Raw genomic sequence first — 26,168 nt, forward strand, 5'->3', positions numbered from 1 at the left:
TTGTGCAGGATGCAATTTGCAGTCTCTGAAACAGAGGGATTAAAATTCCTCCCCTCTCTCCCCTTGCTACTTTTCATTATGTAAGAAACAACCAAAACATGACCTTCAGCATTTTCCATCTGTCAGAAACTCCATACAGACTCTGAAGTGTGACCCAGTGTTATTAACCACTAATAATGTTGTTGATCTTCCTCAAATGTCGTTTTGCTTTACAGGATAATCAAACCATGGTGCTGCCAGACCATTTCTGCTGAAGGATTAATCCCAAATGCTTGCTTTCTGGTTGAAATAAAAGCTTAAGGGAAAGAGCTTCTTCATAACAATGCCACCTTATCCTCCTGAGTGCTCATTATTACAGCCACTGAGCTGGCCACAAAGGAGTGCCAGAAACCAAGGGCTGAGCTCTGTCCTGCCAACAAATCCATCCTCCACAGCCTCACCTCTCACAGTCCAAAATCAGTGTACTGCAGAACACTACCCAACACCATTTGTTGGGAAGACAACTAGATTTTGGTGGGTTGGCTTTTCCCCTCCCCGGAATTCCTCCTTTGGCCCAACCCTCCGAAACCATGATCTGAAGCAAGGGTCACGACCTGAAAATGCCCCTGGCCTTCACCCTCAAATCAGTCTCAGTAAAGGAGTTTCCCAGGCCCCCACAGCCTATTAACATCCCAGCCCAGAGAAACTTTAGCCTCACACTTGTGTCTTCCAGGTGGAATTTTACTTATTGAGCTGGGATGAGAAACTGAAGCCTATCCCCTGAGACAGGTACTGGGGTAGCTTCATCGCGCTCCTGTGTGCGCCAGTACCAGAGCTGCAGCAGAAAAAGGACCAAGCCCCTCTGAGAGCGCAGAGCCAAGCGGCTGCAGCTCACGGCTCCGTCCACCCCCCACACCAGCCAGCAGAGCCTTCCGTGTGACAGGGCTGGTGACACGGCCCACACCTGGGTGTCCCTGCTCCCCTGGGCTTAGCAGGCCAGCTGCACAGCAATGCCCCTCCTGCACTTACACCAAGAATCAATAAATCCTCGTGTTTTCCATTCGTGGTAAAGAAAGACCAAACTGCAAAAGCTCCCTCAGAGGGTTTTTCCATGGCTGCTGAAATGAACAGGAGGATGTGCTGGGGGAGCAGAGGAGAAGGTGGATGGACAAGACCTTGATCTCAGCTCTTAGCCTTGCATGTGAAAGCCGAACAAAGCATGTTATGATGATGATGATGAAAAGAAAGTATTGCAGACTCACCTTGATTGAACCACTCCTCTAATTACCAGAAAAGCAGCAAAAGGAAAACAAAAATTTACAGGATGAAGAAAATACAAAGGAACAGTCACAAAGAGGCAGAATTTCACAGAACAGGTTCAAAACCTGACTATTACAAGACTACAGAAGTTTCATCAATTAAAAAACCAAACCAAGGTATTTTACTTTCTCCCTTTTGTTCCTGCTAAAAACCCCAAATCCTTCTTTGCACAGCTTTTTTTTCCCCCCTTTTCTTTCTCTTTTTATTAAATGAAAAGGTTCTTACAGAACTGAGGGGACAGAAGGATGACTAGCCCTTTGCAGAGGTGTTTGAAATGCTGTGATCAATGACCATGAAATAAAATAAAATAAACATGGAAACACGGCGAGATTAAGTGAACGAGAAAGGAGAGAATAGGTCAGTTTTGAAGTCCTGGACTGAGAAAATTAAGGTAAGTTCAGACCAGTACCCACATAAATTTAACAGCAAGACAAGGGAGCTTTTCTTTATGATTTTAAAAGCACATTTATGAATGGATTTTAACTTTTATTTTTTAAGAACAACAGTTGTCTGAGACCCTCTATTCTTCTGATCTACATCCTATGGGCTGTGAGCTCAGCATTATCACCAGTTGATTTCCCTCTGGGGAACAGCACACTTTCAAAAGAGCACTACTAAAAGGTGGAAAAACCCATTAAAATATACTGTCATTTCCTGCCGAACACACAGAGCCAAACCCAGGCTGTCACTGAGTGCCTGCACTCCCTGCTGCAATCCACAGGCTCATCCCCAGCATCAGATGGTTTTGAGATCGATTTGTCCAAAAAGACACGACCTGGCGTGCTTCAGCTGATGAACAGACAGCACCTGGGTGCACAGCCCCGGGACAGGTTTCCCTAGGTGGGCCCAGGCAGACACCTGGCCTGGGACACACCTGAGAGTGCTCCTGGCCACTGCCATCGAAGGGATGAGGACAGGCCTCCCTCAGCACAACACCCTCCTCCCACAGGGCACTCAGAGCTTTTATGGCTGAAGCGTTTCCATTGACTGTGCTGCTCTCAAGCAAAGCAACAACACGGACTGCAAGCGGCAGGGAACAGCTGGAGTCAGCACACATGCAAGGGCTCCAAAGGGTATCACACTGCAGGTTCAGTCACCCCCTGTGACAACAGGCTGGCCAGGCAGGCAGAATTATTTCTTTAGTTTTCTCCCCAGTCTTTAGAAGACTCTCATCAATTTTTTTTTTTTTTTATTTTAAGAAGTTTAAATGTAGTTGATGACAGACTAGTCTGCAAAAGCAAGTTCACACTGTGATGACTTCTCTAACACATATGGAGACACATAATATTTTAATAACTTGTGCAGGTCAGATCAAAGAGTAATGTGCAGCACACAGTCCAACAAGTTCAAACAACTTCATTTCAGATCTTTAGGGGCAAAACCCTTCCTTGTACCTGGCTATAAATAATAAGCCAGGATGCATGTGCACATGAATGAGGAGAATGAAGCCTAGACAGAAAATGGAATTCATTATCTCTGAATTAATCTAAAATAGTCACTTCTCTAAGAAAGGAAAGAAAACATAATTCAGTCTAGAACAGCAATTTCTCTAAAACAACAAAGAAAACAGATATAATTTGAGTGTCTCTTTGTAAAGGAAACACGGAAGGGGGGTTACTGAGACTATTAATCCTCTCTTATAATGAAACTCATTTCCAACACTCATGCCCCAGAGGAGAGAACAGGTCTAAAAGTGACTGACAATTAAAAGCTACAAAATCGTGTTTGCAATTTAAATTCCTGAAATAGTGACTGAATTGGGAGGTTGTATGTCTTGGCTGAGTGGGAGGGGAGGCTTTCAGTTTGTTATCAATGTACGAGAGTCTGGAGGCATGGAAGATGCACAGGCAGGAGTGCCATGCACGGGGATGGATGGATGGATGGATCCATGCTGGCCTGGCTTCCCGAGAGGGGCACACATGCTACACAGCCAGGCAAGGGGACTGAGCAGAACACAGCAGCGCAGAGGAGGGGCAGAACACATCCACCTTGCTCCAACAGCACAGTGTCAGCCGTCAGCATGCAGCACTCCTGTTTAAAGCCAAAACAGAATTACAGCAATTGTGGAAAAAAGAATCCCAAACATCCAACAGTGATGTAACACAGGAGATAAGCACATGCCAGGACACTGCAAACACTGCACAAACTGCATCATCCTCAACGAGCATGGTGAATGAATGCGCTTGCAAGAGCAGGACTGCACAGCACCATGACGCCCAAATCCATTTCCAGTTCTGAGCTTTTTGCAACACATACCTTTAGCCTTTTTTCCACCAAAACAACCAGCATCATCTTTCTTCTTCTTCTGGGAGCCTCCTGTGCCTGCAGTCTGACCAGCATCTAGTTCTTGGTACTTATCAGCTCCAGGGACCTCTTTGTGGACGTGATAGGAAAGGTTCCGCATGATGCACACACAGTTCTCCACAGACTGTTACAGAGAAATTTATGTTATACAAAGTATTGCACCCTCTCACCTGCAAACCATTGTATTGCTCAGAGGAAGGCTTGGAGAAATTGAAAAAAGAAGGCCACCTGTCCCAGGAAAACCACATAGCTTTCAAGGAAGATTTAGTCAAGACCCTTAAATTAAAGTTCATTCTTCTTCTAAACCCCATTTTATTTTTCCAAAAGTGAAGCACTTTATAAATAGTATCCATTCAAAATGAAAACTCTCTAATCAAAAATACCACTTGATCTTACATAAAGAATACAATTCACTGAAAGATCAAACACACAGCAGAAAATGATCATATAAGGATCTTATTTTAATCCAAGTCTCTCTCTCATTCTTCCAACATTTACAATCTCCAAGGGGCCCATTTTATTAAATTTTCTCTGGGTCAAAGCCTAGGCCTAGTGAGGATTTCAATGCGAACACACGTTGCCCTGTAGTAATAGCTAATCCACAGCACATCGGGCTCTGACAAGAGCAATGCTCTGTAGGTTGCAAAGGAAACCACCAGGTGGTTACAAAATCCACTTCCAAAATTACCTGATTAAGTAACAGGGCTTTGTAACCCCCTTGTTCAGGCCATCACATGGTGAGACTCAGAACAAAATAAGGACGCTTTACAAGCCTTCTGGTGTTCTAAAGAAATAGTGTGCTCTTTTTAAAAACAGGTTAAAGTTATGATATTCCTCATGCATATAAATACACTTTTAAGTGCCACGGGATGAGATGATGATAAAAACAGATTAATAAAATCTGCACCAAGAAAAAAAGCCACAGCTAAGTGTTGCAGGTCTGAAGACATTTCTTAATGTCTAAGCACTTCAGTCTTCAGAGATGGTGCTGAATAAAGTCTTTAAAATGGGAACTGACTCCTTTGCTGCTCTGTGCAAATGGGACTCAATTCTGATTTGGAGACTGCACTTTTAAATGCCAATTAAGTAACTCAGAACAACAGCAATAATGTCACTGACAATAAAGGACTACTCTCCCCACCTCTCTCAGCAACCAGCCTTTGCTCCCCTCATCAGCCATAGAGGGAAACACAGCAGCATCCTGCTCATACCCCATCAGCAGTACCATGGGTAACAGGGATAAGAGGAAGACAACTGCTCTATTTTCTGAGGCAGGCATTATCCTCTTCTGATACCAGCAAACAGAAGCTGGATCCCAGTGCAACACTTCAGCATAACTTAATGCAAACATCCACTCTGCTTTAATACTCAAATTCACCTTATTGTCCGTGTCCTTCTTGCCAACTGCAGACTGCAAAGCATGAAGGAGGGCGTCCACCAGGCCATCACACTCCCTCAGTCTTCGGCGTGCTTCTGCTCCATCTGAACTTACATTCCTGACAGGAGAGAGTCGAAAGAAAATTTAGCCCTGCAACCTCCACTATGAAGCTGAAGGTGCATTGATTTATACTACAATTATTAAGAGCTCATCACCTTGGATGAAAAATTAGGAGGCCAAGTAGACTGACAAACCTGCTAAATCTCATTAAAGCGTGGGCAATGCACATCTGCAACCCTCTGAGCCTGAACAAAAAGGGGAACACAATCCCAAGGGTGCCTACAAACACATCCTCTGCTTTGCTGGCGAGTCCAAGGACTCACCTGAAACCAGGCTGGAGTCTGCAGAGCAAACAGCATGCAAACCAAAAATTTAATTTCAAAACCAGCAGTTCCAAACGGAAAGATACTTCCACCACCTTAGGAAAAACATGCAAAGTCACAAGATTGCTCAGCAGTATCATGACCACAGAAACTGAAAAAGCTGTGTGCAGCAGATTCAGCACGAAGTCTGGATCAGTCACCTTTAGTAAGGAAAGGACATCTGTTTACATGGCTTTGAATTTCTCAAAACACTGCACAAGAGAATGGCACAGGTAGAAGAAGCGAGACAGAGTGGAAGGCTACTTGGAGTTGCTAAAAATTACACTTATCAATGACTGCAGAAACTGTCAGAGGAGACCTCTGAACTTGGCCTCACTCATCCAGCGAGCACAAACTGATACCCCGGCCTTGCATAAGCATCAGTCTGCCATTACTCAATAAATAAGTAAAATTCAAGTCAATTTTCCAAACGCTTCCTTACCCCCATCCTTTTTCTTCAGGGGGAAAATGAAGTGACAAAATTATGCTTAATAGTGCTCACTGACCAAACCTCTTCCCAAAGCTGAAACAGTAATTTCGACAATAACACAGACAACCTTTTGACTTTCAGGTCTTGGAATCCCACAAAGCCATGTAAGGTCACCTCTCAAAAGCTCAGGACACCATCATTACCTTCTGGTATCAGGATCATGCAGACAGTTTTTGGTTTTAACTACAGGACTGCCAATCTCCAAGTGAGTGACAAATCAATCACCCTCCCCTCCCATGTCCCGGTCATCTGGGCAGGCTGCTGTGTTAATTGGATAGCTTGGAAAACCCACACTTTCTCAGAGACCTCTCAAAATCTGAAGACACTTAATTGTGAGCTGGTTGCTGCAACAGCACATTAACTTTCAATTAAGAACACAAATGAAATGCACAGATAAACGAATTCTTTCCTCAAGTCCTAACACAGCTTCACCTCTAGCAATGGATGATAGGAGGCAGGTAAAGTGGATATTAAAATGATTCTACAGGATAGATGGAAGAGAATTCTACATGCTGTTTTCCCATCTCCAGCTGTACTAATCCTTTTGTATCAAAAACACAAATGTGAATTTTAATGCTACGTCTTTATGAAACTGAAATGAGAATTCAAATTCTCTGCGATACCTTTCAGGAGTTATAACAATAAATGATAGCAGCTCCACCTTCAAGCATATCTATTAATGTGGAACACTACTTATTAAGCTTCAGGGTGACAGGAATCCACTATAAATGGTCTTATCTGAAGCTGTGTATCACATTTTTTATTCCTCATTAAGTCTCAGAGTGTTAGAATTCATAAGCAACACTTGCAGACTAAAGGCAGAGCAGCTCAACCTTCACGCCTTCCTTGCCCCATGGCCCATTCAGAACAAATTTTTCGGTGGTTCATTTGTGCTACCACACTTGCACCACATCTGGTTTACATTTTGGTTATGAACAGCATCACAGGATTGTGTATCCTGCTTTCTTCTTGATCTGTACTGGGGCTAATATCAAGGTAGACACTGATAAGGTTATGATTGAAAAAAATATTATAATATTGTATCACTAAGAGAGTGACCTGCTGATACCACTGTCTCTTCAGCTGTAGAAAAATTTACTGAAAATTATTGCCTCGAGAAAGAATTCCCACATATATCACACATAAATAAGCATGAAAACTCTGCAGGATCAAGTTAATAGCTAATTAATGCTATGACTAAGTTATCCAGACATCAAACTTTGCAGTTTTTAATGTTTTAACGAGCACATCACAAAATGTATCCTTATGAGCATCTCATGCAGAAACATCTGCTCTATAAATACCCAACTCTCAGGATTTTGTTAGTCCTCTCTCCCTGGGTAATGAGCTTTCTGCAGCCCTTGGGGTTTAGCTCCCCGTTTCCTTGTCTGTAACTGTACCCCAGACCTATGGGAGAGCTCAGCTCCCACTCTTCTCCCAGCAGCCCAGGGAGATCAGCACCTGCATCATGAGTCTACTCCTCCTGCTGCTCCAACACTGCAAAAGGCAGTGAAGATCTCCCAAATCCCACGGAAATATTTGCATTTCAGATCCATGCCAGACCTCTCAAAGGTCTAAAATCATGGCACTGTGCTTTGACTAAGTTCTCATCTGGCAATTCCAGAAGTGCTGCCAGGTTTGCTTTCCACGATCCACAGCCCCTTCACCTGCCCCTGAAACACAGGAACATGGCAGGTTGCATTTCTGCCGTGGCATTAAGGCTCTACCATCTACCTCCTTGAAGGAATCACCTGGTAGTCATTGATCACATTCATCCTGGGTCTTTAGGAGGGGCTGGAGGATGAAAACAAAAGGGGTGACATGGACAGAAGGGCTACTGCTGGCACTGGTCATGAAAAACTGAACAGAAACTGTCATGGAATAACCAACCTGACAGAGCACTCCACTTACAGGAGACAGGACAAATCTCCTCCCATGTCACATCTGCACTGGGATTGTTCTGCATCTTTTATCTGTTAAACGTGATGGAATGAAAGACGTAACCAAACCATCGTCCAAAAGAAGCTTTCAAAGCAAGATTTCTCAACACCCTCCTTCCAAGAGTGATGGAAATCAACAAAAATGACTGATTCCAGCAGTTAACAGAGGATCTGCAGCCCCCTTACACAGGGCAACGCTCCACAGAAGGAATGCACAGCCTCACTCAGGCCAGAAACCTGTGCAATGGAGATACGTAACATATGGCATCCAGACTGGGGGAAAGTAGAGAGCTTTGCTTTTCATTTAACTTTTCTACACATTAGACAAGCACTGCTTTACAGCAGAAGTAATTCTTCAGTGGACGGAGTGTTTCACACAAGACACCAAACAGAAAGGACCCCAGCTGAGACACTGCTACCTCTGTTACTTAGGAGATGGGATGCCATGCAAGAACGGGAAGGGCCACAAGATTTTGCAATTAAACAGATGATCTCACTGACTTGCTTGCTGGGACAAATTAATTTTAAGGACCTCTGTAGATGCAAGTCAAAGCTACTTACTGAGGTCTGAACAACTCTGCAGGGCTTCTGAGGGACTGATGATGGGCAAATATCCTATTACAAATGAAAATAATGTTGAGTGCCCACTCAGAAGGGTGGGAATGGTGAGGGGGAACCACCCAAGCTATTTTTACACAAACCAGTGACAAGTGAGACCTGCCATTCATCCCCAGTGCTCTGTACAGTCTGCTTCCCTTGCCTGGTCTCTTCACCCCTAGGAAGGTCTCCTGCTACTTTCCTTGCCTTTGCTGCTACTCAGTACTTTTCCAAGAGTTTATTAAATGACAAATGTATTTTAAAAACACAAGTGTCTTTCTTATGTCACAATGCAAAGGGTAATAGAAGCCTTCAGCGTGCTTCCTGTAAATATACACAGTCTGAAGGACAATTCTAGAAACAAAACACTGAATTACTGCCCATGTGACTCCAGGTATACAGGAAAGAAACCAACTGGATGACTGATTTTATGTAAAACAGTAAAGCACAAATCTCATTCCAGAGATTTTACATCTCCAGCCTTTAGCTAGAAAAAGCAACCTCGATTATTCCTCAAATTCTTGGAGTCCAGACTGTCACTAGGACTAACGGAAGACAATTTGTAAGGATGTTGCAATATATGCTTTCCCTGGGAAAAAAACCCAAAAAACCAACAAAACAAGGAGGCACTAAGTAAATGTTAAATAAAGTACATACCTACGGGCAGAGAAACTCGTCAGGCTAGGAATGCAGTCTGTTGCTATTAAAGACTTCAGAGAGTGGGGGCGAGTGTGCTGAGAAATCTGTTCACGCCTCAGATAAGGTTATCATTATCACCAAAGAGTTGTCTTAATAATATGCAATTCTGAATGCTACATTTCCATCTGCAGAACAGAGCTGGCATTCGTCACCCCTAGGAGAGGTGAGCTGTTACTACTGTCTCTACCACACACCAGAATTATCTTCAAGAGAAAAGACTTAAAAGTAATTAAGTACAGGGTACTTAATTTGCACTCTTTCAATGCAATCACATGGCAGCGCCCCCTCTGTGCTCTCCCTAACAATCCAACAGAGTGGAGATGTGGAGAGCTTTTGGATTGTTTTCTTTATAATGATGAAGAGAAACTTGAAAATAAAGGCAGAGGCACCCTCTTCTCTGAAAATTAGAACTAGTATTTCCAGGACTGTTGTGTCTGCCTCTTGGCTGGAGAGAACCATCAGTTGCTATCCTACAGCGCTGCAGAGGAAGCCAAGCCTGGAGTGTTACTGAACACTTACCCTCCTGCCTCAGTTCAGCAGGTGTAAAAAGCACTTTGTTTAGACATCTAGCTGGGAATGAAGACAACAGCTTGGAGACTTTGCTTTTCCCATAAATAGAAAGTTGAACTGGAAATTATCAAGACATCCTCCTAGTAACACCTCCACCTTTCCCTGGAAGAATCACGGCTGAGAGCTGAAGCCGAGACAGTGACGAGCGCTTTCCAGCCCCTCCCAGAATCTGACCAGCACCATCACTGAGGCTCTGCTGTCCAGACACTGAGTTCTGCATACTCTGGCTGATAAAAGACTACCAGCTTCTCACAAGTCTAACTTAAAATATGTTAGTTGTTCTGTCCACCTGCTCTGGCAGGCAGAACCCTTGCTATACAAACACCCTTCACACCCACACAGTGCTTCACAAAGAAGAAATTTTTATTTGGATGCCAGCCAAAGGAGACGGATCAATAATTGTTGTAGTAAATGAACTCTATTTCCAAGCGTATTTCTGGGTCCACTAAGTCTCAAAGGAGGAATGTACAACGTTTAAAAATCATTCCATCATTTCATGCAGAAATAGAATGGATTCCATACTTCAGTTCACATCAAGTACCAGAAGGTTTAATTGGCATTAAAGTTCATTGTTCTGAAAAGAAGAGAGAAAAAGAAAGAAGCTGCCTGTGACACAAAGATAGCCTGATCCAGGCAGCTCTGGTCAGAGGGCCCTGTACAGCACAGTGCAGTTTGGCAGCAGCGAGCTCAATCAGAACTCCAGCAGAGAATATGGTAAAGAAAGCAGAAAGAAACCGAAGTCCAAATGAAATGCACAGAAAGCCAGAGGAGCACCACTGACGCTGATTTAGGTAGGGAGCAGCTGGGTAGTAGCTGTTCAGAGCTGGGATCCCACTGGACACTGCTGCTCCACTCCAGCATTCTCTGACCAGTTACACCCAAGACAGAAGCAGCAGAGCAGCCCCCTTTTCTTTGCATGCAAACCCTTCCCCCTAGTTAAATAACGCGGTTGGTTTTGTTTAGTTGACCAAATGCTTGAGAGGACGTAGCAAAAGCCACTCCTGAAAAAGGGCTTCACAAGCTGTGCTCCAGCAACAGCAGCACAGAGCAAGAGCTCTACAGGGCACCCTGTCCCACCCCACACCCATGTCTGCCTGCACGAGCTCTCTGGAACTGGCTGGGGCTCAAGAGCTCGGTTTAACAAAGGACGGACTGGACATCTGTACCTTGTTATCTGTGGCATTCTATACCCAAAACACCTCGGAGTGCCTTTTCAACAAAATGCTGACTGGTTACCTCCTTGCATGACCTACTTGGAGGGCCTCAGCTTGCTCTCCTGTAATGCAAAACGATGCAGAAACGCACTGCACGAGAATTCCACGATGCCCAGCAGCTACTTAGCTTACAAATTATTCCAGTCTCTGCCTGGAGGAAAGGCCAAGGGCCAGCTTTGCTTGCTTTATCACACATGCTTGCTGCCATGACAAAGACTCGCAAAAATACAGAAAGGAGGTGGTACTAATCTAACAAAGGATCAGGGCTCTCAAGCCTTCCAAAGCAGACTACTTCCATTAGAGTGACTGCAGGGAGCTTTGCTGCAGTCCTCCTCTTCACCCCACCACGGCAACAGACATTTTTGTAGATTCCCTTTCCTGACAACCAAGGGAGGAGGGACCTAGATTCATTCCTAAGTAATGACAAAAGGCAGTAAGCAAGTGCACAACTTTAAATTTATACCTCAAGATATGATTGTAAAGCATTAAGGTTGCATGTAACTAGGTTATGTCTCTGCTGCTAAAATCTATGCATAATTTATTTATATTACAAGCTAAACATCAGGAACTGTCAGGAGGAACCCTAACAGCTCCTTACTAGCACGAATTAAACGCTCTGCTCATCATATAAGCCCCAGGACAGCCATATGCTGTGATCCTGCACAGTATCAGTAAGCTAATTAAGAAACTGCCTTTGCTCACTCCTCTCTTTTGTGTGGGTTTTTAATTTGAGTTGATTTTTTCCAGTCTGGGTTGGACAGATAAGCTTCTCCCTTTTCGTGCTACTTGCTGCCTCCAAAGTGAAGATTCACAGGCAAATTTTGGCTCCGTTTTTCTCTCTTTCTGAAACTATTCCTTCTCTGGAAGTCCACTTCAAAAGCACCTGTTGCACACCACGAGACTGACAGTATCAGTAGCCCCAGTTCCTGGAGCATCAGTCTCCCCCAGGCTGCACCCACTCTGAACACAGCAGGAGCACAGCAGCCTCTGAGCACCGTGGGTGAGATGGCGACAGAGATGGCAGCATCCGCCCCCAGCTGCCCTGGGTGGGACAGCGAAGCATTAGCCTTTGGAGGAGTCCTCTCCAGATGATCCTGCTTAAGTAACTGCCCTGCAAAAGCATAGGAAAGGACTACTTGAACTAGGATAGGAGAACGCACTGACAGTAAGAGGGAACGTCAAACAAACAGCTTTGTCAAAGAGCCCTTTGTGGAGTTGGGGAGAAGTGCAGCTGCCGAGGAGGGCTCCGTACTAAAGCATATTTGCCGCTAATAAAGAAGAGGGAAATGTGAGTTTTCAGGTGCCAGCCTTTGGTTTCACTCCTCTGTTCTGCCGTGCCTCAGTGAGCAAAGCTCCCCTGGCACCAAGGGCAGCTCGTCTGGCAGCACGGCAGCAGCGTCACCCGAGCCTCACCTCCTGCGCCCTGCTCTGCACTAGGCAGCACTTCCAGGTCACAGATTTGCACTTCAGAGCCTCCTTGCCTCAGTCAGCTGGAGGTGGAGGCTGCCTCCAGTCCGTGAGTGCGCACAGGACAGACAGCAGGCGACTGCCACCACATACTATTATCATGCCTGCAGGATCTAAAGATGGATGGAGCTTGAAAGTAATGCGTTCTGAAAGCTCTAATTCCCAGGCACTTTTCTTCAGAGAAAAGCCACACATTAATCATTAATAAGAAAGGAGGGGATAAGAACCTGGTTTTGACGACCTTACTTCTTTTCGTTCCTCAAATTCAGCACACAGAGATGGGGAGACAAAACAGGCACACCAACATCACTGATACACTCAGTACAGGTGTTTTCAGGGGCAAACAGAGATCTTTCCTGCCCAAACAAGACCAGACATTGCTTGACAAACTTCCTTCACCTCCATGTGCCTCACAGACACCCTCACTCCTGCTACAGTGTGTGCAGGGCACGGCTGTGTACACACGTTACAAATCTATAAAGACACCAGGACTCACTCACAGCGTTACCTGTGACTGAAACACTGCAAGTGACACCTGCGGGACAAGGTGTTCAGGCATGTACCATAATGCTCTGTCCTCCTCAGAAAAAAGGCTGAGAACATTTGCATACAAAAACGATTTGACACATGCCAAGTATTACTGATTTACCATCAAGCTCTTGCAGCCGTCTTTCCTCTGAAGTACCTAAGAGGAGCCTGCAGATACTTTTACATCCTTTCTCAACCTGGTGGAGTGTATTTCTGGCTCTGAATCCACCGAGTCCTTATACCATGTCTTAGAACATCGTTATCTAACATTTACCAAACCTCTCAGGTTTTGATTCCATGGGACCAAACCCTTAATTTATACCTACAGGAGTTGCTTATACCCAGTGGATCTTGGTAGGATGAACCATTTCAAAATCTTTGAACTACTGGCATCTACAGCAACTTCAGGGAAAGGTATATATCGAGGTGCCAGTCCCACATTAAAGACACAAGAGTGAAGATCAGTGAAGTCTAGATCAGTGAAGTGCCTCTAAGGCACTTAGCAGCCTGAACCTCACCGAAGCCAGAAGGAGACAGGGCTATTAAAAATTAGACCACAAAAAGGTTTATACCATTAATCTTGCCTGTAATTATATCAGTGCAGTAGCACAACAGCAAATAAATCCACACTTCTCAAGTCTCCTGGTACAGTTCCAGCCACCAGGTTGTCCCTTCCCTTTTCAGGGGCTGATGTTGGACAAGCTCTTATGTGCAATCTCCAGCTGAAGAATGCTGTTTTTAGGAAAAGTCAGGTGGGTGCAGTTTGTTTGTGTTCACACACCTCGACCGGGGCTCTGAACCCTGAGGATACTTGTGAATGTGAATTTCTGTGTACTTGGAGAACTGACAAGAAGTGCTGCAACTACAGATGGTACCCCTGGAAAAAGGAGCACTTTGCATCTGTTTGCTATGCAAATTAATTCGTTTAACATTTGTTGACAGCAGGTCAGTTTAGCACAGGAATCAGGCTAGAAAGTTGGCAATTTAGGAACTTAGTTCTATTCTGTCCTCTTATAAGTGAAAAAATCCAAGAGAGAATTAAAAGTAATTAGGCAGAAAACAGCAATTAAGCCCAGGATGAATTTAATTTTTAAACCATTAAAATCCTTGCTGCTTCCAGAGAACTAGGAATCATGGTGGGTATCTCCACAGAAAACTAACAAGACGATGTGACTGCAACAGTGCTCTGACCCACAGATGCAGCAATTTCCCTCCAAAGCAGGGAAGCACCTTGGGAGAAGCCAGGGGATCTGGGAAAGGTCACAATCACAGGAGAGGGCCTGACTTTAGAAGGAGCCCTTTAAATAAACAACAGCCAATATAGAGCTTCACCAGTGGCCTTTTCCTCCCTGGATTCCCACTGGCTCTGTGTGTGTGTAGCCAGCTACAGCAGCTTGGAATGGACACCACTGATTGTCCCAGGTAACCCCAGAATGAAATAACGTGGCAAAGCAGCTTTCTAAAATGGCTTTCTTGATGATAAACTGTGAGCAGCTTCTCTGATTCCCAGCTTGTAAATGACCAGTGTTTTCCAGTATCAGACACAGATAAAGAGCAGGTCCATTGCTGGGTGCACGTCCTGTGGCCACACAAACCAAAATCAGTATCCAGCATCACACAGGGAATTTTGTTACTTCAGCAAGTGGGTAAATCGGGGCTATAGAAAGCCAGTAAGCCACCTCAGCTCCAGCCAAGGGCAGAGGGCACGGATCATGGCCCTTATCTTGTAAGTTAACTCCCAGCCCTGGTTCAGGTACAGATCTTTGCTCAGGTATTGGCCCCAATTAGTGACCCTGCAGCTGAAGCATCCTTCCATCCCACACGTGCCTGCCACACCACACTATCCCTGCTGTTAATGCAGCTCTTAACCCACCCTGAGGCACTGGGCCAAGGTGACTACATAGGATACAGCCCACCCTGACCCACTCACACCTACCTGCACACACCCCCAAACCCCCAGAGTGAGGAGGGAGGGACTCAGGGGAAAATGGGTAAGACTGGAAAGTGGGATGGACCAGGAACTGAAGAAGAGGTAAAGGTAAATAATTGCAGTGTGGGGTTTTTTTAATTACTTGTTTTTAATTATTTTGAAATGAGTGTTTCCATGGCTCCACATTATCAAAGGAGAAACCTAGATTAAGAACAAAGTAAAGATGAATAAGCAGTGTTAAAAAAAAAACAACAAGTAATAATTAACTGGCAGTTCATGCTGTGAATCACTGAGTTTGAAATAAACTCGCCCACATCTGTTGATAAACTTCATTAACTGAAAAAATGATACTGAAACAAATGCCATCCTGCATGCACAATGCCTGTCTTCTGCTTAGATACCTAAACTGCAAAGACATCTGAAACCTCAGAAGCTCAGAGACTGTTCCAGTTATTTTGGGAGACAACACAGCTCACACCTGAGGCTCACTTCCAAAGGGGACAAAGGGAGGCTGGCACATCATCAAGAGGCCTAACCTCCCAATTAAATTTCAAACTGGTGAACAGTTTGCAGTCTGCAATAAGCCCCATTTGTGGAAAATTGAATTTCTAGAACCAGCTACTGTGTCAATGAGAGAAGCGTAGGCGAAGGGGTTTTTAAACACTGATGTCTGTCAGACAGATGGCTGCAACAATTTATTCTCTGTTGGTGTTAACTATCGTATCTTGCTGCTGCTTTTAAAGATGAGCTGCAGAGGACTTCAACACGCAACACAAAATAATTTCCAACAGTTTTAAAGTTAATTACTTTTGATTTGTCCGTTTAGAGCCCTAGATCTGGAAGTGCTCTACAAAAGGTGTGTGTAATATCCCCGACATGGGAACAGGAAGCACCATCAGCTGGAAGACAGCTCACACCCACCTGCTCCTGCACCTGTCTTGTCCCAGCACTCACTCACCTCACTGCACCAAGTGGGGACACAGCAGGGCAGCTCCCCCCAGCTCCTGTGCTAGAGGCTGCTGTCTCCATGGCTCAGCAGAGACACGCACAGATTCCCTTCTCCAGATTATCCTACCCTGCTCTCACACCCCCATCTACCTTAGGCCGCCTCAGTCAAGCATGAGATCCCCTCGCACCACGTCCGATGGAAGCTTCAAATTTTCCACAAGGAAGCAGAGTCCCTCCTGACTGTGAGAGCACAGACCAGAGATGAAAGGACTGAAAGACATTTCCCCCTTCAACAGCAGCAGCAGCCACCATTCACTGGGTGCTGGCCTGATGTATTTCAGGCTGCATCAGGAGCACTTTGAAATACCAGAAGTTTAAATTCTCTAACACCTCAGTACTGTGTTTCCCACTCATCTTCAGAGGCTTTAAGAATACAATGTCCAAAAGGACACCAGCTTTTGAGTTTCCTGTAAAAGCAGTGCCTTACTTTAAAAAAAAAAAACAGCCAACCAACAAAAAAAAAAACCCTAAACAAAACCAAACCAAAAAACCCCCCACAAAAACCCAAACCCAACCGATCAACAAACCAAGAGATATCCTGGAATACAGAAGTTTGAGTGGATCCAAATACTTATAAAATTTTATGATGTGGATTAGGCTGGTCTACTAATGACCAATGTATTGTCTACACTTACTGGAGAATCTCATATTCATTGAGAGAGTCCTTTTATTCCCTCACCACGACTAATTTCCTCTTCCAGAACACCCTCAGAAATGAGACACTAGTAAGTAAAAACTTATGATGTCTGGAGTCTGCTTAAAGGACCCAAGCTTCCAGTGGGACTGCAAATAATTTCAGTAATGGGCCCTCCCAGAACACTTTTCATTACTTTCTTCATTTGTGAAGTTACCTGGGGGAATAGTTATTGCAATTTAGAGACCACAAGCCCAAGAAACAGAAATGAACCAACTTCTGAAGATGCATTAATCAGTAGAAATCTGACAGGAGTACATTTAAGAGCAACAGAAGGTATAATGCCAAATCCTTATTAGTTTTATTCAAACTAATTGACTTAATCACAAAGCTGAGGAATCTAAAGTGAGCAAAACTATTTAAAAAAAAAAGGCAAAATGATACCCACTCAGTTTAGGGAACATTGGTTCTTCAGGTTTTTCAGACTGCATTAGGACTCCTCCTGAAATCCAGCTTTTAGCAAGGACTGTCCTGCTCTCAAGGTGCTTTCAGAATTGCAAACACAGTACGAACTCCTTTGCAAGGAATTTTATAAGGAACACTTAAAATCCTAAGTAGTCAGTAGCTCAAACTCTTCACTAAGAAACCCAAGAAGCTGTGGGGAAAACATCCACAGCCGCTCCTTACCGCAGGCAGCCAGAGGTGTTCTTGAAGACCGTTGTCCACTCGGCGTCGCGTGGCTTGGAGTCCTCGTTGGGCTCGCTCTCCCAGCCCGAGTGTGGGATGATCACCTCGTTGGTCAGCGTCTGCAGCCCGTGGTTGATGATCACCATCTTCAGGGGCTCGTAGGAGGATAAATTCCACAGGGTGCCTGCAGGGGATTATTAAATAACCAGAGTGTAACAACTGTATGAGATCGGTAGGTTCAACAGAATCACAGGATTCACGGAGAAGTGCTTGAAGGTTAAATCATAAAACTAAACAAGAAGGCAAAGTAACTTGATGAGATGCCAGACCAGAACCAGCTCAGGGAAAATCCCACAGCTTCTTCAACAAAGCAGAGAAGCACTTTTATCAAGACACGGATATTCTTGAACTCATCAAGCCGTACACAGAGTACATAAAAGTTATATACTACTGGAGATGAATGTGATTTTTCAGCTGTATACAAATTGTGTTAACACTTTCAAGTATAACTATGCCTCAAAAAGTAAAAATTCATCCAGTGAAGCAAAGTATATTGAGCAAGTCCTAGGAGAGATGAATTTCTGAAGGATCACTGATCTTATGCTTATCTTCTGCACAAGATAATATTTCATTCAAGTCTCCTCTCTATTATTTACTTTCACATTTTCCTGTCACAAGCAATATCTGTGTTCAAGTCTCCTGGTGCCGCAAGCATATGATTCCTTGAAGAAGCTGGAAACCAGAACTCCACTGTCTTTTCATTTTTACCTCAATTATGAGCCAAAGCAGACAGAAGTCGAACATCAAAACAGAATAACAGAACAACAGCTTTATAACTGCAAACCACCCAGTGCTGGATAAGTGACACAGCCTCCCAGCAGACCTGTATCAGTGTCCTGACAGTTATTACTCATCAGAGTAGGACTAAAACAGAACACTCACTTCAGAGAGAATTTCTGCACAGCTCCAGCCCGGTACCATCTGAGAACTGTCAGTAACAACACTTGGAGGGAGCCAGCCACACGCTTCTGGTCTCCAAGGAAAAGTGTGAGCTCTAGTGAAATTTCAGACAGCCCAAACAGAAAACACAGATTCCCCAAAACACACAATGAATCTTTCCCAAACGGATCAAGTACCAACCTGAGGCTCTCTGTGTTACTATGACTATGAACTAGTGTAGATTACAGCGCTAACTGGCAATCTCCACCTCATTGTACATACATCGAAAAAACACAACAGAACAACAGAAGTTCAACCTTTTGTTTCAGACCCTTTCAATCTCCCCAACTTTTAAAACCTACTATTTTCAAGCTTTAAAGGTAACTGGGAAAATGCTTTGGATCTATTACCATGTGGCACAGCCTGACATGGGGATTTGCAGGAGCCTAACAGTGACTGGATATAGAATAACATATTAATTAATAAAAAAACTCTGAGGCAGACAACAGAGAACATGAGAACAGAGAACAATGAACATCATAATGTTTCTTGCAGTTTTTTTTCTAAAGTCATACAAAAATAACACCTTTTTGGCCTACTGCCCTTGCTGCTCATAGACACTAGATGAGATTTTTATAGCCTCATTTTAGCTTTCAAACAAGACTGTGTAGGTAAAATATGAATCTTATCTTTGTACCTACTACAGTAAATCACTGTTGCTGCAAAACAACAAATGTTGAAGAATAAAAAAAAGGCAAAACTAAGCAGAAAGGGCTAACTGGCCCCATTTTGTTATCAAAAAAAGCCTTTACATCTCATAACAAACTGTCTCAAAAAATACACAAGAACCAAATGCAAGTCAATAGTTATAATTAGACTAAAAAAATGGACACATAAGCTACTCTTAATTTTAAATACTTTACTAGACTGTCTTTCTTCAATTACTGTACACCAATTTCTTAAGTAGGTGAGACTCACTCATATAAAAATAGTAAGTACAGTTAAATCCCTAAATGCATGGCTGGCTCAGGACTTGAAAATTCAAATTCTAAATCTGAACAGCCAGCACTGAATGAGTCGGACAAATCCCTGGAAATTGTGCAGGATCATCTCTGGAGCCAACCTCGATTCAAACTGAGAACAGTAGGTGCAGAGTACCCTGGTTCTGGAGGTTCCTTCTCAGGACCAGAAATGGAGCACAGGGTCATTTGCAGTGGTCAAAACCTCATGATTTGGAAAAGATGGCATCAGCCAAGGAACTCGCTACAGGGCTCCTAAGGATCCTGTTCTTCTAAAACTGCAAAATATTTCATATGGAAACACTGCTGAGATGGGGAAGAGTTAAGCTTTAAAATCTGACAGCCCTTCATATTGAAAAGCTCTTTCCTGAACACACATACTGTTTGTGCACCCAAAATGAGAGTCTGCTTCTTCCCCTTTCCCAGAGCAGTGATGTAATCTGTTATCTCCAGAGTGGAACTACAAAGGCAAATTTTACTTCTTAAGAAGAATAAGGCAGCTATATAAGGAAGAAGTCAAAAATACCTATAAAATTTCCAAGAGCTCTAATATTACAGGACTGTATGAAAGTTTTCCAGTGCTCAAACCTTTTGCTTGTTTTAAGACGGAGAGATTTGTGTCTAGACTTCAATATCTTCAACTAGAGCATGTAATACAAAATCATCACCTCCCAACTTTTCCTATACTCTGATTCAGCAGACGTTATCTCAAGAGACTAACTGCAACTGTGGATTCGGCAGAGCTCCAAGTGGATTGCAGCCCCAACCTGCACATCCACCACAAACATCAGCTGTAATGCTGTACCTCCACCCCAACCAAGAGAACCGCCTGCCCCTATGGAAGCAGCTCCTCGACACACACACAACTTTTAGTAAGGGGCTGGCTGCAACTTATGCAATGAACTATTTAGGGCAAACTCAACTGGGTTGTAAATCTCAGTGAGTGACTACCAGACAATGGGGACAGGAGTTACACAGAACACCTTTCCACCACCCTCTGATGAAAACTACCCCGGAATATTCCAAGCTCTCAACTTCTCATCTGCCTCTCATCTCTAAAATCTTTCATACAAAACAATAACTAAAGAAGAATAAAAGACAGACTTACTAGTAAAAAAATTAGCGCTAACCCCTCAAATTATTCAAAAGGTCAAAGCACTTAAATTTACAACATTCTCCTTGATGGCTGCATGAGAAAATCTAAAAGAATTCCTCTGCTGAACAGCATTTAGCAAGGGAAAATGCACAGCACTTAAAAGAAATGCAGCACAACATAAAAAGAGGTGAGGGAGTCCTGTTATTCCAAAGACAGAGAAGAAACTTCGGGCTGAACACTGACTTCATGGGGAAAATATTTCACAAGAAAGGATACAGAAAACAAACACACAGCACATTTTTCTTATTCAAAATTATGAAACAAAGAGCTCTAAATCCCATCATCCTTCCTGCTCTAGAGAAAATAAATTCTGTGGAAAAGTCACTGATAGTGACAGCCACAGAAACTTAAAGGCAACAAATTCAGATCCAACTGTAGCATTTAGCAGTACAAGAAAAAAATATGAGGGAAAAAATTTGCTGTAAATTTGGAATCCATCTTTAAACACCGTTCCCCGTTACTATTAGCATAACACACTAATGTGGAAAGACTGTTTTTAAAACTCTAATAAACTCAAATGAACAGCCTTCAGGAGAAATCATGTCACTAACACAGCAGCACAAGGTGAATGAACCTATCTAAATTTTCCATGCACTTTCACTACAAGCCTTGGCCTTTTTGACCACAGACGGCATGATTTTTAGGACTAGAGAAAGATGAAGTATTGCTCTTCAGAAGATGAACATGATCACTACCAATCTGTATTTTATTCATAAATACTATGAGTAATGTACTTACATATTTCTAGTTTCAACCATCAGCTCTGATTTTTCAATGTTTTAAGCAGGGAAAATAACCACAAGCTTTTATTTCAGAAAAATCCAGGATCACTAGGAAACGAGAAGCTGTTTAATTCCTTTTCTGTTATCCATATCAGATAGTTTATCACTTGCACTCTGCAATATATTCCCTGAGGAATTCTTGCTGTGTGTAGGTCTGGGGGGCATTTGTTTGACAGACTTATTTGTATCAAAGTCCCAAAGATTGGAGCTGTGCTCCTTTCAGGAGAGGTCAACTTGAGAACCTCAGTATGAGCTCGTGTGTGACAGAACACACCACGAACGAGGACCTCCTTCTGAGAAGCCCTGGAATAGAAAACGGGAGGAGAAAGCTCATGTGAGATCAGCAAGCAGAAGAGAGAAGGGTACTTCAGAGAGGAGTCCAGGCCTGAGCAGCTGACAGGACCTCAGCACACATCAGTGCGCAGGAGCCGCGAGTTCTGAGCCAGCTGATTTATCTGCAAGTTGCTATTCCAGCATTAGATCAAAATATTTCATCTGCAGAGCATTTTGAAGGTCAATCATTTTTCAATTATAACCAATTTGGCAGCAGAAAAATCACATCCTGCACCACTTAAAATCAGTGCAATGTCATTAAACAACAAAATTACTCCAACGTTCTCACAAAGAACAAAATTATTCATTACAGCTACCAACTTCTGATTGCTTTTCAAAGAATGTAATAGAATTTGGGTCTTGCATATCTGATGGGAACGTTTCCTCCACAAAAACCTTATCACTCAAGATAAAACTTTTGTAGTTTTCCCAATCAGAACAGATTTAATTCCTTATCAGCTTAATCCTCATTTCTCTCTTTTTCTCAAGAAACTGATCCACTGAGAGTACAGCAGCAGAGCTACAAGCCTAGCAAGAAATGAAGGAAGGATTTTATGGAGTATTTCTCAACACAACTCTACTCATGATTTACTTATGGACACTCTAACACTTAAATCAAACTTTTCTCTGTGCAGCAGCTAGGAAACATTTTGTAACTCCGTACTTTCAAAAGAGATCTGTGGCACTCTGTGAATGTATCTTTGAGTTTAGGAGGCAGTTTCTGCACACTTCACAGATCTCTGACCTCGAGGGACATCATGTTTAGTGCCATTTGCAGATATGTCTAGAACACCTGGTCAAACAGGGACGGCAGTAAACCAAAGCTGCTTTTCAAATTCTGCTAAAAGTAGTGGTATCTCTAAGAAAAAAATCTAGAGTGGCTTAATCTGGCAGCAGCGGTGTATCGGTACACTCTGTTAACCTCAAAACAGCTGTCTACCTTGTGTTCTCCAAACGTGTGTCCTGGGAAGTGCTCAAGGGAACACGCTCCCAGCACAGGCAGACTCTCTCCTTCACTGATGCCACACATCTGATTTCTCCTCAATGCTGCATCCACCTCTTGGGTGTTTTTAACTCATTGGTGTGGCTTTCTCCCCACTTCATTAACGCAGTGACCAGACCCGGGGGGGCTGCTGCATCCGATCACCAAGCAAAGGAGAAGCCCTGGAGCCGTACCAAAGCCAAGGACTGACTCTCACATTAGATGAGGGCGATGGTCTCTTTGGCCAGAAAGCCCTGCTCCAAACAGGCTGTCCTACTCTGTGCGCACAGGTACCTCCCGTCCTGCAGGCAGGCAGCGGTCCACAGCCAGAGAAACCAAACTTCAAGCCTGGAACTGCCCTTGAATTCACGCAACTGAATTATTTAAACTTCTTTAAATTACCTGAATCTCTTTGGAAAGCAGGATTATTTTAGCATTTGTCCTTAGCTGGGATGACCAGCTGGTGATTACTACTGAGTTTTTGAAAAGTAGCCAGTATTGAGTTAAAGAAAGAGTAAACTGTAGAAAAATCAATGTGTCATATCAAACGTGAATTTGGAGCCTGTTAAAAGAAATAAACACATAAACCCTGTATGCAGTTGTGTTTTTTTTCTTTTTTTTCTTTTTCCTAATGCATTGCTGATGAAGTCCCCAGACGTTTCACTCCAGACACACTGAAAAACTTTCATGGCAAAGGCGGGCTTCGGTTTAGCACTAGGGAAAAGCACCCAGATAGCAAGTTGTGATTGCTACCAGGAGAACACTGGAATTGTGATCTGAATTTCTGAGGCTGCAGAACACAGTCCTTTTGTAGCAGCCCTGCCTGAATGCCCCCTTTGCACCTCAGGCTGGCTCTTGTTTCTCTCTGCTGACTTTTAGAGCTCATTTTACGAATGGACAATTCCACGCTATCAGCCAGGGCTTTGAACACGGACTGCAAGTCCAGCAGCACCAGGCACAGAGGCATTGCTGGAATATTCTTCTTTTCTGTGCTGATGCTTGAATGTCTCACACCGGATCTGGTGATATCATTTTAGAAGGGGAATGAAATTATTCCTGGTTAGGTGGAGATTAAATGCACATCATCTGTTACTGGACAGCTGTTTAGGTTAATGCCCTTAGTATTCCTGGTGCTTTTCAGTAAGGGGAAATAAAGAGCTCTAAATAACAAAAGCCAAGGTGGAATAAAAGCACTACATTTGATTGGCAAAAACTACTGCCAAATAAAATGCATTTGAACTCTAAAGCTAATTAATCAACGGGAAATCAAAGCAATCGCCATTTACAGTTAAAAAGGAAAAACATCCAGTTTGCTTTTGCCATCACAGAAGTGACTGATTACCACTTAGCACTATAATGATATTCCTTCAGAGTAAATTATAGACCGGTTTCTCCTTTCTTGAATATAAGGAAATAAATTTATTGCTTCTCAGCACTCCAGAAATGAGTTTTGATTAAACTAGTACAGTGGATAAACAGATATTCTTTATTGAAAAAAAAATTAAATCTGCCATCATATTAGATTAGTGCAAAAAATAGAATACAAATACCACCTGCAGTTTCCATGTTGAGGCAGAGCACAGACAGCTCCCAAAGCACAACCTGCATGTGCTGCTCAGAGGCTCTCTGACAAAACAGACAGCTCTCCTTTGGCAGCTCACTGGAAAAAGGCTGGAAAAATATCCCTGCTAGTTTCAACACTGTATATTTAGACCTACTTTGCTAAATAGCCCGTAATGGCTGTGGAAGAACAGATGGAACACCCAAGGCCACTGTTCATCTCGGAGAATTATGATTACCAGTAAAAACTTAAAGAGAGCTACTATTATTTTTGAGGAAATTATGGAATTATAATGTTTACCTCTAATGGCTTAATCAATGTTTGCAACAGTGTACCTGCACAAGCCAGCATTGATAAGGCAGCTGAACAGTTTCAGCCCTGGACCCATTTTCATCCTCACAAAGCGTTCTGAAAATTTCTGTTCTGGCACAGAAATTCATTGGAATTGCTCTGGTCCCCATCCAAACATCCCCTGCAGCTTCTCAGAAGAGAAAGGGAAATCCATTTCACTCCTCATGATTTATGGGAGACTGAAGAACAATATCTTTCTCCTTACTTTAAGAGCTGACATACTTTTCCACCCTTTTCCACTTAATGGCTGAACTTTGAAACTTGGCATACACTTTACTGCTCTTTCTGGACGATGTCCAACACTTAAGTTCAAATAAAAAACAGGTTAAATAACGGAGCTGTAAGTGTTTGAAAACTCCCAGCAAAGCATGCAAGAATTCAGTAACCTGAAATGTAATTCTGTTTCCCAGCCTTTGAAACAAACAAATCTGTATCCAGAGCAGCAAGAGCAGACCCTATGCTCCCTAAAATCCAAGTTTGCCAGCCCAGAAGTGCTGCAACTTCATACACAGCCTCAGAGTCCTCAGCACCAGGCTGGAAGTGCTCCTGACGAGACTGACTGTTCTCTCAGAGGGAGTGAGGACACAGCAGCAGGATTGTTTTGTAAGAGACTAATGAGAAGATTTAGCTCTGCATATCTCACCTCATGACTACAACACGCTGAGGGCACGTGCACTACCAATTACCTGCTGTAACTCTTTGAAGCTTCAGTAACCCAAGCACATGCAGCTGCATGGTACACCCAGGGAGCATCCATTGCTCAGCAGCCAGGGAATCCCAAGTGCACCCCACACACAGAGAAGGTCTCAATCCCCTCCGGATGGGCACGTGGCAGGCTCTCACCCCAGAAACGTGGTGCAGCTACACAACAGCTGCAGCCAGTGATACAAGCTCTCCTTCAACGCTCCAGTCTCCAGAAATTCTTGTTCCTGAAGCTGAAAGGACTGTCCTAAAGCCCAATCCATTAAGGAAATCACAGACACTGACCTGTAATTAGCTCTCTGACTTCCATGTCGTTTGTTTTTCGCAACAGCCTGATCAACGCAGGGATCCCATCGCAGTTCTTTATGGCCACTTTGTTTTCATTATCCTTCCCGTAGGAGATGTTTCTGAGGGCCCCGCAGGCCTTCCGATGGACCTCGGGCTTCGGGTGATCCAGCAGGCCCACCAGGATGGGGATCCCTTTGAGGTGCCTGACGTCCTTTTTGATTTTGTCGTTCTCGTAGCACAGGTGCTGCAGGTATGCGGCGGCGTTGGACTTGACGGGGTCGATGGGGTGGCTGAGCATGGCGATGACCTCGGGCAGGTCGGGGTCCCTCCAGCGCGGGTCCTTGCGGATGCTGTCGATGGAGGGCGAGCGCTTCCCCAGGCGGTCGATGCTGGCCATGCTGCCCCGCTCGGGCTGCGCCAGCGGCGCCGCGTAGCCGCCGTGCAGGTACGGGATCCTCTCCTCAACCATCTCCGTCTCGATGGGGTCATCGTAGCCCCTGGGAGGAGAACGGGCCGAGACAAAGGAAGGGGGAGGGAAAAAAAAAAAGGCACGTTTAAACGCTCAGTTACTCTTAGTCAATATGGAGATTTCAGCCACGAGCAAACATTTTAATATCACAAACATCACTGGGGCAGCGTATTTACAGTTTCCAATAGTTTATTTGTAGTAACTTGAAAATAAACCATAGTTGATTTCTCAGCAGTGATGGGACTCCAGCAGAGTGTTTGTTTGGCTAGCAATGAAATGATGACAGGAACTGCAAGCCATCAAACAGATTGCTTTCATTTTGGTCACTTAGCAAAGCAATTACAACAGAGCTGGATTACATTTAGTAGGAAACACTGATCTTCATTAATGCTGCTACTTCTGCAACAACCCGAAACTCT

General features: G+C 43.7%; 1 protein-coding gene across 15 annotated transcripts in view; it reads right to left on the reverse strand.

Moving 5' to 3' along the window:
* Positions 1–26,168, reverse strand: part of ARVCF (ARVCF delta catenin family member) — a 249,261-nt gene that overhangs the window by 46,300 nt on the left and 176,793 nt on the right. For all 15 annotated transcript variants that reach the window (XM_066200014.1, XM_066200011.1, XM_066200013.1 and 12 more), the window contains 4 exons: positions 25,278–25,777; positions 17,168–17,351; positions 4,982–5,099; positions 3,556–3,727 (listed from right to left, as the gene is read on the reverse strand). In XM_066200014.1, coding sequence (XP_066056111.1) covers positions 3,556–3,727; positions 4,982–5,099; positions 17,168–17,351; positions 25,278–25,777 — 974 coding nt within the window. The remainder of the gene's footprint in view (positions 1–3,555; positions 3,728–4,981; positions 5,100–17,167; positions 17,352–25,277; positions 25,778–26,168) is intronic.

This window comes from Chamaea fasciata, unplaced genomic scaffold, assembly GCF_029207755.1.
Source record: "Chamaea fasciata isolate MVZ Bird 193981 ecotype frontalis unplaced genomic scaffold, bChaFas1.0.hap1 SCAF_18, whole genome shotgun sequence".
In the NCBI taxonomy this organism is placed as follows: Eukaryota; Metazoa; Chordata; class Aves; order Passeriformes; family Sylviidae; genus Chamaea; species Chamaea fasciata.